At 45.6% G+C, this 12,878-nt stretch overlaps 2 protein-coding genes across 2 annotated transcripts in view; one reads left to right on the top strand and one right to left on the bottom strand.

Moving 5' to 3' along the window:
• The window catches only part of LOC146073909 (hydroxysteroid 11-beta-dehydrogenase 1-like protein), a 77,260-nt gene extending 74,253 nt beyond the window's left edge, over positions 1-3,007 (bottom strand). The window contains exon 1 of the mRNA XM_083181492.1: positions 2,638-3,007. The gene's annotated coding sequence lies outside the window, so the exon portion shown is untranslated. The remainder of the gene's footprint in view (positions 1-2,637) is intronic.
• Positions 1,213-12,567, top strand: MICOS13 (mitochondrial contact site and cristae organizing system subunit 13). The gene is made up of 5 exons (XM_083181516.1): positions 1,213-1,303; positions 3,007-3,060; positions 3,628-3,784; positions 8,090-8,141; positions 12,424-12,567. Exons 2-5 carry the CDS (start codon positions 3,032-3,034, stop codon positions 12,519-12,521), a joined length of 336 nt encoding a protein of 111 aa, XP_083037642.1. The 5' UTR covers positions 1,213-1,303; positions 3,007-3,031; the 3' UTR covers positions 12,522-12,567.
• The last annotated feature ends 311 nt before the right edge of the window (positions 12,568-12,878 follow it).

The raw sequence follows: 12,878 nt of genomic DNA on the forward strand, positions 1-12,878 counted from the left end.
GAGCCCTGCGAGGGGACACAGAATACTTTTTAAGAAATATGCGCTGCGCTCGCCACGCTATATAAAATCAACTCTATGCCCACTTGGATAGTGGGGAAATGAACAGGACCTTCTTAACATTGAATCCTATGCAAAATCGCATCGAATCGCATCTGATTGTATGCCTTAAGGTAAGGCATACAATCACAAAATCGGACTCCCAGATACTACATAAGTACCAAAAATTGTATCTTGTATGCATAGGTGCCGATTCTGTGGGTGCTCAAGGGCCCGAGCACCCACAGAAATTGATGAGCACCCACGGGCACGAGTCCTACTGCTGGGCCGCCGTATTAACTTGCTAATTTGCAGCTGCAGCACCCACATCGCCGGACCCGCCACTTGGGAAACAGTATGCCGGGACAGAGGGAAGAGTGTATTCCGTCTACTGAGTAATACGCGGACATGGGGTGGGACAGCCTGTACGTGCTGTGCGGTGCCAGCATCTGACATCAGTGCACATTGACTGAGTGGCTCAACAGCGGCCCACCTGCTCATGTCTAACCGCACTCCACCTCCGCCTACATTTATGTACTTGGTACTGTGGGGGAATTTATGTGTTTGGCCGTAATGTGTAAAAAGGGGGACTCTGCTGCTGTAATTTTAATATTGGAGACAACTGTGCTGCGTAATATAAATTGGTATTATTTTGTGGCCACACCCCTTCCCCATGAAGCCACTCCCCTATATTTTTGGCTTGAGCACCCACCAGCAAAAACATAAATCGGCACCTATGCTTGTATGGCACCTTGACCCTACTGCGCGCACAGTCGTTTGATAATGGAAAGGATTGCGAATTCACTGGTCATCTATCCATGCTGAATTAGACATTATATTATTTTACCAAAACAATTTAACCTTGGATCGTAGACCTTTCACTCTGGATTAAGGCTTTTTATTTAAATATAATATGGTAGGTTTACTCCATTTCTCCACACCCTCCAGTATGTACATAGCTAAACTGAGTATTTCCCAATATGTATTTTCTTTAAGGGGTCTTTCTTGTAGTATACTCCGTTCACAAAGAATACAGAAGACGTTCCATGATATTCATAGATTCCATGATATGAACGTAATATGTCAAAATGGAACACCAAAATGTCATCCTGAGCCGATGCTGTGCATGTGTCGTCGTCATAGCGACCACGTACACGGGAAGAGAAACTACAAGGCCCGAGCTGCCCCGCGGCGCCCTCCTCTCATACTCGGGCGGAAGTAGGTGCGTTCTCCCTGCACATACGCATACATACAGCCGGGTGTCAGTGTCGGTGCTAGAGATGGGCAAAACGGATCTTTTCGCGGACCCGGGTCGACCTGGGTCGGTCAGTGAAAAGATCTAGATCCTTTGGGCGGCTCTGCGGCTCAGTTTGTGTAAAAAAGACAGTTATTTATGGTTTGAGTTAGTGTACCATAGCTCCCAACATGACCCTTTCCAGGAGGGACACAATGCTCTGTTTCTGGACTTCCCTCTTAATGTTTGATTGTTATTACCTGTGTGGAAACACCTTTCTTATCCATTTACCTGTTTAGAACAGGTAATAGCAATCATTCGTTAAGAGGGAAGTCCAGAAACAGAGCAAAGTCGTAGGTCAGAGATGGGGAACCTTTGGCCCTCCAGCTGTTGTTGGACTACACATCCCAGCATGCCCTGCTACAATTTGCTATTTGGCCATGATAACACTGTTGCAGGGAATGCTGGGATGTGTAGTCCAACAACAGCTGGGGCCAAAGGTTCTCTAACCCTGACCTAGGTGGTGCACTTAACATAGATAGTCGTTTGGTCGACTGATCTAGGTCGACATTAGGTCAACAACACTAGATCGACATGCTGAAAGGTCGACGTGGAACAAGATCGACATGGTTATAGGTCAACATGAGGAAGGTCGACAGGTCATAAGGTCGACATGGGGATTTTCACTGTTTTTTGAGCCGACATGTGCCGACAGGCGGTATTTCATGCCCTACCTTCCACTAGGGCATGGAGTGAGATTATAATAGTGTGGCGAGCGAAGTGAGACACTGTGCCCAAAGCATTGCGAGCGATGCGAGGGTCCGATTCTCACTTCCAACTGTGTCCATGTCAACTGTGTTGACATTCGGGTCAAAAAACAGCGAAAACCCCATGTCGACCTTATGACCTTCCTCATGTCATCCTAACGTCCATGTCTACCTTTTCCCATGTCAACCTTTTCCCATGTCGACCTTTCTGCATGTCGACCTAGTGACTGTCTGACCAACGCTTGTCTGACGAACAATCCAGTTCCCAGGACCTGGGTAGAAGTCCCGTGTAAAGGGACACGGCGTGTCCCATTTACACTGCCGCTGACAGGGGTCTGACCCGCTGAAGACCCGGGGTTTTGCAGCGGTGTAAAAGGGGTATTAATTTGCTCGTTGCCAAGGGAGACTAAATTTGCTCATTGCCGAGCCCCCCCTCCCCCCCCCCCAAATGAAAGTTAAAAGAAGGCCCCCTCCCCCTCCAAATTAAAGTTAAATGTACTACACAGCCCAGCAAACAGAGATCTAGTAAAAAAAAAAAAACACATGTGCACTGCCTAATTTATGTCTGTGTGTCTGTGTGTTCATACTTCTACTACACACCTTTCTGTGATACTACTGGTGAACTCAGGTGAAGCAATCTTGAAATGCCTGCCAGTGCCAATGCCTCTGCTCTGCTTAGTCTGCTGTAGATGTGTAGTCACCAGACCTCCCTCAGGGCTTCCAGATTCAGAAGAATCTAGATCTGCACGTGACACAGCAGCAGCAGCAGCAGCACAAGCAGCCAATTAGAAGAAAATATCTCAGCTGCCAAAGGGGGCAGTGCTGAGCTCAAGCAATGCAATGTGCATTGTATTGTATGTAATGCTAAGCGAAACCGATCCGGATCACCATTTTGGGATCGGCGGCTCGCTCGTTCTTTTGATGGATCCGTTCAAAAGAACCGGATCGTTCGCGAACGACACATCTCTAGTCGGTGCCCTTGTTGTAAGGAAACATGGCGCCTGCTGTGCTGCGTTTGCTGAAGTGAGTTCCCTAGTATTTATTATCATTCTCCTCACAAAAAAGAATACAGTGTTGCATGGCTTATCACACGTTGTTGCATTATCCAGGACTGATTAAGGGGTCATTGGTTTTATGACCCTTTAGCTTTGGGCACTTAATATCATTACCAAATATGACCCTGGAAATGTAACGACGTTCCCAAAACTACAGTATTTAATCAAATGTATCCTAAAATGAAACGTTATATCATACACATTGTATAGTGTGTACCCTGATCCTATGTTCTCAGCTGTCATTCATTGACTCCTATTAGATGTGCTACTCATCCAATTGGATTCTTTCACAGATGACACTATTTTACATGTAATGATTCATTGCATCTTTGCATAGTAAATTGTTTTGTGAGTTCAGTGTTGCATTATGTTTTGCATCATAATCATATTACTTTGTCACACTATTGCTTAGTGTGTACCTAGCTTCTCTCATTTCCATTTGCACAGCATCTGAGACACACTGAATATCCTACAATAAAAAAGGGCTGTATATATCTTCAGTATCAGTCTGATGCCTGTAACTTATTTCTGACAGATTTACTACAAAGGCAGTGGTGGCAGGAGGAGCAGTGTATGTGGCTTATGACTATGGCCTGCTGGGAAGTGGCGCTGAGGGAGAAGAAGCCCTGAAGAAGACTACAGCAGCCGTGCCGCCTGCACTTCGCGAATGGTCAGACTACTTTGGCTTGCAGGTATCGTCACAGTTCAGCGCTTAAAATAATACAATATACTTATTGTCAGTTTTAAAATATCTGCTCCAGTAATTCTATGGACGTCTATGAATCAAATTCAGCATATTACTTAATTTGACAATAGTTCAGTATGTTAGCAATTATTCTAGTTCTGGAACTATAGTCTCTTAAAAATCTGTGCTCCCTATTCTTCTCCAAGGTCTCACAGTGTAACCGTAATAATTGAGGAATTTAAGTATTCCTGAAACATTTTCAGGTAGGAAAAAAAACATGCTTTATGATATTTTTCTTTGCCCAATATTTTTCACAAGCAATTCAGCTGCAGTTTTTATTTTGCCTTGAAAAAAAAAAGTTACCGTAATTGTGAAAATGGGTCATTTATCAGGGATTTTTTTTTTCGCCTGCATCTAGACATGTGAATAAATCCATGATAGTGTTGGCTTTCGGGGCTAATGGGATAGCCCCGGGGGATCAATTAACCACTGTGAATTCACTACAATATATGTTTAATTAAGATTGAAAGTAAATTGTTGACATTCAGTGATGCAAATTTCAGGTTTAAATGGCAATGCACATAGCTTGCTCCAAAGGTTGCCGAGATAAATTGTAAAAAAGTCCCCTAATGATTCTTCATATTGGTCAGGAGGGACCACTGTGCTACCCAATTATTTAGGTTAACTACACAGTTTATTGTCAACCCCTTCTATGTAAAATGCCCATTTACTCCACTGAATGATTTTTTTTTTTTTTTTTTTTTTTACAGTTTTAATCCTTCAAAACCATTTTAATTATATAATGTAATACTGGTAGTTTAATGGTCTCTGCTGAAGGAAATGAGTATTGTTTCAAATAAGAAAGAACATATTTATAGATTTCCACTTAAAACTAATAGAGTAGCATTCCAGTTCACTGTGAATACAGTCACTAGGTCGACACAAACATTAGGTGCACAGTCAAAAAGGTTGACATGGGGTTTTTCACTTTTTTTTTTTAAGCCAACATGTGCCGACAGGCAGTATTTCATTATTTATCATCCGTTAGGCCGTGGTGGGAGAATAAAATGGTGTGCCAAGCATAGCGAGGCACCGTGCCTGAAGCATGGCGAATGCAGTGCACTTTTTTAGTGTCCATGTCGACTGTGTCAACATTCAGGAAAAAAAAAAGTGCAACCTCACCTTGACTGTTGACCTTCCCCATGTTGACCTAACCCATGCTGACCTTCAGTCATGCCGACGAACAGCAGTTGACTGAATGCTTGTAGACCTAATGTCTGTCTATCCAATGATCCATACCTGTTCAGTGTACATTTTTTAATACACATTTTATTTTTTATTCTATCACCCTGCACCTTTTCAAAACCTATGCATTTACTCTTTCTCACCTGGGATATCACTCTCTGTTGTGTTAATAGGTTGTATCTTATAACACAAGGTTTTAGAGGTGCTGCCACAACAGCTTGATGGGGTTGAGATCTGGTGACTGCGCTGGCCACTCCATTACAGAGAGAATAACAGCTGCCTGCTTCTTTCCTAAATAGTTTTTTGCATAGTTTGGAGGTGTGCTTTGGTCATTGTCCTGTTGGAGTAGGAAATTGCCTCCAATCGAGCACTGTCCACTGGGTATGGTATTGCAAAATGGAGTGATAGCCTTCCTTATTCAGTTAGGCAGAGGAATTAAGGTCACAGGAAGGGGTAAGGGTATCTGTAAGGTGATCTTGGTGGGGAAGGGGCAGGAGGAGATGCTCATCACTTGTAACAAAACTGAGACCTCACAGATTGAATGGAAAAACATCCCCAGCCACGTACAGAAGTATCACCCTGCTGTACACACCACAGTGCAGCTCCAGCGGTGGAGAGACCTCAGCATTAGCCACAATCCCCTGTATGTTCCCAGGAGAAGCACCACCACGGGTATGCATGGCCAGTTTGCAATGTTTGGGGATGTCACCTCTTATGGCTGACCTACAGGAGTACGTTAACTGTCCAATTTGTTAACACCTCTGCCAGGTAGAGTGAGCTGATGGGGGGAGCCGCATGTCTGGGACCTGCCAGCACTGGCTCCCCCAAGCAACCGCAGGGTCTGCGGTACCATTGCTCTGCTATTGACAGCAGGCTACTTTCCTCTACTCCCTCTCCAGACTCCTGTCTATGCACTCCCCACTGGGCTCCTCACATCCATCTCCTCCAAAACCTGTCTGGCCGGGATAGGTGGCAGGAACGGTGCGGCGTCCTCACTGCCCTATGTCTGGGTTGGCTGGACATCCGCACCACATAGCTCCCGGGTTCTCCCTCCTCCCAGAATGTCAGTAAGGTGGCTGCTGGCTGCTCTTCCGCACTGACTCCATAGGATTTCACAGGGAAGGCCGACACTGGGGAGCACCTGGAAGAGCTGACAGCCACTGTAAGCATCTGTCAGCGCAGTGGAGGGCAGGACATATTTAGAAGTCTATAATATGGGATGCAGGATGCGGCGCCATGTGAAAAGATCTTAGCCGAAACAGTAGACTGTACAAAATGAATGTTTATTCTACACTGGAAATAACAAGAGACAATCCATATGCAAGGAGGAGCTTATGAAACACAATTATAAATTACAGAGTGACAGCTAGGCTATAGAGCTTTTTCACACTAGCATAGAATACACTTGTCACCAAGAAGCAATGGTACTTATGTACTAACTGGGCTGCCGATTTTGAAATCGGGTCCATCGCATCGCATCCGACCATATCGCATGCGATGTGATGCGATGGACCCGATTTTTCCATAGGATTCAATGTTAAAATGGACTGAGTCCATTTTAACGGGTTGCAGTTGATTTGCCGGCGGTCGGGGTCCCGGCGGTCGGAATCCCGACACTGGAATCCCGACCGCCGAAATCCCGAAACTTTCTCCCTCCGTGGGTGTCCACGACACCCATAGAGGGAGAATAAAATAGCGTGCCGAGCGTAGCGAGGCACCGGGCCCGCTGCGTGGCGAGTGCAGCGAGCCCGCAAGGGGGGGGCGATCCATGTCCCCCCCTTGTCGGGATTTCGGCGGTCGGGATTCCGACCGCCGGGATCCCGACCGCCGGGAAATCGTATCGGATCCCATTTTAACATGGTATTCAATGGGAAAAGGGGTCCTTTTCATACCCCTACTATCCAAGTGGGCATGGAGTTGGATATAAACCCGAGCCCGAAGCGTGGCGACGTAGCGAGCCCCGAGAGGGGACACAGAATACCGTCCCCTCGCGGGGCTCGCCACAGGTTTATATCCAACTCCATGCCCACTTGGATAGTAGGGGTATGAAAAGGACCCCTTTTTCCCATTGAATTCCATGTTAAAATGGACTCAGTCCATTTTAACATTGAATCCTATGGAAAAATCAGGTCATCGCATCGCATCTGATTGTATGCCTTAAGTTAAGGCATACAATCAAAAAATCGGCAGCCCAGATAATACATAAGTACCGAAGCAATTTGCACATACATATTTATTGTATGAACAATGAGAACTACAGTGCTCCTTGCCCAGGGGTCAGTGCTCATTTCCCAGGGGCCAATGGTCGCTGCCAGGGGTTCATGCTCATTGCCAAGTGATAAATGGGTTCTCGGAGCCTCAGAGGAGACAGATGCTAAAGATCATATTTAACTCTAGCATCTGACAGGGAGAACATCGCTGCAGCGTTACCCGTAAGTGACTAAGAGTGCAAAGCGATGTCTTCCCTGTCGGACACTAGAGGTCAAGTATGATCTCTACATCTGTCTCCTCCACGGCCGAGGGAAGGCAGTGGTGGACACGTCAAATTACTGGTCTGGTCCCAATCACAACTAATCAGACATGCAGCACATCTAATCAGAGGACCAATCATTGAACCCTTGGGACCGCGCATTGCATGATTGTGTGCACACAATCTGCATGCAATCCATCATACAACCCGTCGTGATTGTACGATTGGGTACATTTTCATTCTGGTGTATGGTGCACTTTATTTACACTGTGAAAATATTTGATAAAGCACTGTCAATTAACAGAAAATTTTAAGGTATTGGTGGTCTTGTTCAAAAGTGATTACAATTCAAAAGGAAAACCAACTGTACCCTAAACATTGCTGTGTTCACATGCAGTTTAAATTATTTGCATATAGTACATAATGTGACTTTACAGGAACATATAATTGCATAAATAAGGTTAATAATGTACTGCTTACTACACCTTTTGTATGGATGTATCATTTGAGGTTTTCTTTTAGTTCTTTCTTTTCCCCCACATATCCTACATGTAACATTAAAAAAACGCTTTTAAATGTATTTATTTTCTGTTACAGCTTCCGTCTCCTCCAAAACTTGACTTTTCCCTCTGTGAGTCTTGGAATTGGGGTAAATATTAAATTTTTGCTTTTGTTGGGCTAATCCCTGTATGGACACAGCCTGTGTATGGTGCAAGATGATTGGGAAAATTGCTGGACTGAAAAATGCTCAGTGCATACACACTGAGCTTTCTATAACAGGAAGCTATGGAAACCTGTCCTCTCCGTCACTCATCTGCTAGGAATACCCGCAGATGATGCTGAAGTGCATAGCAGTGTTCACCGCTCATCGCTGCCCGTACACACTGGGCGGCTTTTAAAGCCGCTCAGATGAGAAAACCGAGTAGCTTTCACATGAAAGTCACCCAGTGTGTATGGGGATTCACATAGATATAATTTGCAGGATTAAGGGGGTATTCAATCCCGGTCACGACAGTCGATTTTGCCCGGCAGCCGTAACCCTGGCCCTTTTCGTTTTCTTCGACCGCAGATCGCCAGGCGCGATTCAATGTCCCACTTCCAGCTTTATAATAAATTTTGTTATTTTTGTGAAATTAAAAAGAGAATAAATTATATATATTATCTTATTTTTCTCTTTAAGTTCATAAAAGTAATAAGAATTGTTTTTAAGGATGGTTTTTAAGTTGTCAAAAAAGACTCTTAATTATTTGATCATTGGATTCTTCATAAGACATTAACAGGGCAACATTTTCAGTCAGTATTATTCTTGCAAGGATTCTGAATGGTATACAGTTGTTAGGTCAACATGCTTTGGGGAGACCGCTGAAGGTCAACATGGCTTAGGTCGAAACATGAAATAGTTTGACATGCCCAAGGTCAACAAAGATGGAAGGTCGACACAAGCATTAGTATTGCATGTCCTACCATGCGCTAGGGCGTGGAGGGAGAATAGATCAGTGTGCTGATTGTAGTGAGGCATCGCACTGGAAGCATGCAGAGGGCAGCGGTGCACAGATACGTGTCCATGTCAACATTAAGGACAAAAAAAGTGAAAAACCCATGTCCACCTTTTTGAGTGTTGACCTAGCCATTGTTGTCCTAATGCTTGTGTCGACCTTCCATCCATGACGACCTTAGGCATGTTCACCTTCAGTGGTCGACCGAATGCATGTCAACCTTCGGTTGGTCGACCCGATGACCCATACCCTCCTGAATCAGAGCTGCATACAATTTTCAAGACAATGCTAGCACAGACGTAGTTGTGTGTGTGTTCCCTGCATGCAGAGCTGCAGTGATGTATCTGACCCTTCCATCCATATGCTGAGGTAGCCATTATCACTGTCAGCATGCAGTTGTGCAAGCCTTGTACCTGGTACAAGAAGTAATCTGTAACAGAGCGGATTTTGTGCCCACTACATGCCCGTGAAGCAAAGCCTACAATCAATGCACACACCCAATTGGAACCCAGTTACACCCATTTAGCTGCAATTGCAAGTACTGTGAGAAGTACCTTTTGGATCAACTATGCTTGTGTTTGTTTGGCACATTTGCAGAAAGAACAATTGCAAGATCTGTCCACAAGAAACTTGCTGCAACTCTTAATTCCGCTTAAAAGTATTGAAAGTATGTCCTGATATAGTATGCCAAGTACAGGTTGGTGCACAGTTGTATCTACATCATCGTGGGCCCCATAGCAACATTCTGAAAGAAGCCCCCCCGCCCCCCCCCCCCCCCCCCCCATTGTCTCTACAATGCCCCATGGGGGGGGGGGGGGGGGCAGAAGTAATAGCGTAAAGGGTGTCGGGTAAGAGAGTAGTGAGGGTGAGGGTTTCATGGAAAAAGGGAATGAGAGGAGAAAGAGGAAAATGGAGGAGTGTGAGCAGGAGGGAGAGAGGAAGAGGGGATCAAGAGTGTGAGTGTGTCAGGGAGAGAAAGGTGGAGAGACAAGGTATCAGAGAGAAAGAGGCAAGTTTAGAGATGGGGGGGAGAAAGAAAGTCAGAGGGTACTTATGTACTATCTGGGCGCCCGATTTTTTGATTGTATGCCTTAACTTAAGGCATACAATCAACGCGATGCGACGCGATAATCGCATCGCATGCGACCAAATTGTATGCGATGGACCCGATTTTTCCATAGGATTCAATGTTAAAATGGTCTGAGTCCATTTTAACATAGAATTCAATGGGAAAAAGGGGTCCTGTTCCTTGCCCCACTATCCAAGTGGGCATGGAGTTGGATATAAACCTGTGGCGAGCGTAGCGAGCCACCGAGCCCGAAGCGTGGTGAGCAAAGCGAGTCCCGCAAGGGGACACAGATTTTTAAAAAAGTATTCTGTGTCCCCTCGCGGGGCTCGCTACGCTCGCCATGCTTCGGGCTCGGTGGCTCGCTACGCTCGCCGCAGGTTTATATCCAACTCCATGCCCACTTGGATAGTGGGGCAAGGAACAGGACCCCTTTTTCCCATTGAATTCTATGTTAAAATGGACTCAGACCATTTTAACATTGAATCCTATGGAAAAATCGGGTCCATCGCATCGCATCCGATTTGGTCGCATGCGATGCGATGTGCCCGATCCGACCCAATTTCTAAATCGGGCGCCCAGATACTACATAAGTACCAGTCAGAGAGAGTTAGGGTAGAAGAGAGATAGAGGAGAAATAGACAAGTTGCAGAGAGAAAGAGATCTGAGACAGGTGTAGGGGGATTGAAAGAGGGTTGAGCTAAAGGGGATACAGGGGGAAGAAAGCAGGGGGTGGGGGAGAGAGAGAGAGAACATGGAGGGGAAAAAGGAGAAGAGAAAAGGGAATGATGAGCAAGCAAAAAAGAGGAAAGAGATGAGGTGGTGGGAAGAGAGAAATTAAGAGAGGGGATGGCGGGAGAAGGGGAGACTGGATGGGAAAAAGGAGAGGGGGGCAAGGGTTTGACTGGCTTCCCCCTGGCAGTGGCAGGTCCCCAAATGCACTCACCAGCTTCTTTCACTGGTGCTGGGCTCCTCTGCTCTGAACGCCAGGCTGTTCTGCTCCCCTGTTCTTCTGTGCTGGGCTGTACAGCTTCCCAGCACCGCAGTCCCCTGCTCTCCTCCGTTAGGCTCTGCTGCTCCCCGGGTGCGCGGCCTGCCTTTACTGCTCCCCGGGTGCGCGGCCTGCCTTTACTGCTCCCCGGGTGCGCGGCCTGCCTTTACTGCTCCCCGGGTGCGCGGCCTGCCTTTACTGCTCCCCGGGTGCGCGGCCTGCCTTTACTGCTCCCCGGGGAGCGCCGGGCTCCACTGCTACCCAGGCGACACCATCCTTTACTTCTCCTGGCCAGCGCCAGGTTCCACTGATGCCTGGGCAGCGATGGGCTCCACTGCTCCCCGGGCGGTTCCAGGCTGAGCTGCTTCCTCGTCCGGGCTCCACTGCTCCCTGGCGCCACTGAACTGGGTACAAGTTTGGCAGTGTGGCCAATGCTTGCGCTGTAATATTTAAGAAAATAAAAACGGGGGAAAAAGATTGAGGGTGCAAGAGATAGCCTGCTGGGGCCCCATAGCAATTGCATCCCCTGCACCCTCTATAGTTACGCCACTGGGTTGGTGCACTATTTTGCATTCACCATTTAGAATACCATACATAGAGCCTCTCTGGAACCCAGAATACAATGCTACAATCATGGGGAGGCTTATCCATTGCCTTAATTGTTCAGCTTGGAACTAGTTAATAAGTTATTTTCTAGTAGGTTTATCTGTTTGTATTTAATGTGTACCACATTTTGGTTTGTGCTGGTACTGTAAAATATGATAATGCAGAGGTCACAGAGTAATAAAAACAGAAGGAATTGTCTCTTTCCACAATACTGTTAGGCTGTGTACACAGTTGAACGATACTGGGATGATTTGCCGTATTGAAACAGTCTAGTGCACAGGTTCTCAAACTTGATCCTCTGGACCCCGCACAATGCATGACTTGCAAATTTCCTCACAGAATCACATGGGAAATAATTAGCTCCACCTTTGGATCTTATAAAATGTGTCAAATCAGTAATGAATGCAACTGTGCACCTGCCAGGTGACCTGGAAAACATGAACTGTGTGGGGTCCTGAGGACAGCGTTTGAGAACCACTGGTTTACGCGCTCCCTTAGTTTGAATGTAACATCCCCTTGTTGGCCTTTCTGCATGGGTAATCAGATGTTATTGTGTGCATAATGTATAGTGTGTACAGACAACTGATATATATTGTTCCAATTTGGCCAGTGTACTTCAGGGACCGTTCTAGTGTCTATGGAATAATGTTAAACATTGTACCATATATCATTTGATCAATCATATGTAATTTTCGACAGTGTACCCTCAATATGTTTTGGGCTGAATATAAAGAAGCCTTTATACTCTTCAACTCTGTGTTCTCCTTTGTAGGTGTACAGAAGTCTGTATCTGCTCTCTCCTCTGCCCCAACCAAAGCCTGTGAATACACGGCAGAGAGCTGGAAATATGTAAAGGATTTGGTGAAATAAGCACAGTGTATAGAAATAAAAATTACAAATAAACTTTATTTATGTATTTCTTTTTTCCTTGTGTTTATTTTGTATAGCTTCAAATAATATGCAATAAAAATGGTATGTATGTTCATTCATTGATTTATTTCCAATAGTGTAGCATAAAATTAATGTATACATATGTGCATGTGTATATTAATAAAATCAATAATATTCTATAAGGTGGATCAGTGCTCTCTATATTGTATAGTGTACGATGGAGTGACTCCTCCCGGCTGCAAGGTGGGGGAGGGGTGTGGGCTTCCGTCTGGATGAAATACAACACCCCTGTCAGTCTCAGCTGAGTGTTCCCCAGTGGCCGCAGTATTCTGTTGT

This window comes from Crinia signifera, chromosome 1, assembly GCF_055691185.1.
Source record: "Crinia signifera chromosome 1, ASM5569118v1, whole genome shotgun sequence".
Lineage (NCBI taxonomy): Eukaryota > Metazoa > Chordata > Amphibia > Anura > Myobatrachidae > Crinia > Crinia signifera.

Coding starts and splice junctions, on each gene's coding strand:
- MICOS13 (XM_083181516.1), top strand. CDS start 3,032: ATGGCGCCTGCTGTGCTGCGTTTGCTGAA. Junction 3,785..8,089: donor CAGACTACTTTGGCTTGCAG/GTATCGTCACAG, acceptor TTTCTGTTACAG/CTTCCGTCTCCTCCAAAACT. Junction 8,142..12,423: donor CTGTGAGTCTTGGAATTGGG/GTAAATATTAAA, acceptor TCTCCTTTGTAG/GTGTACAGAAGTCTGTATCT.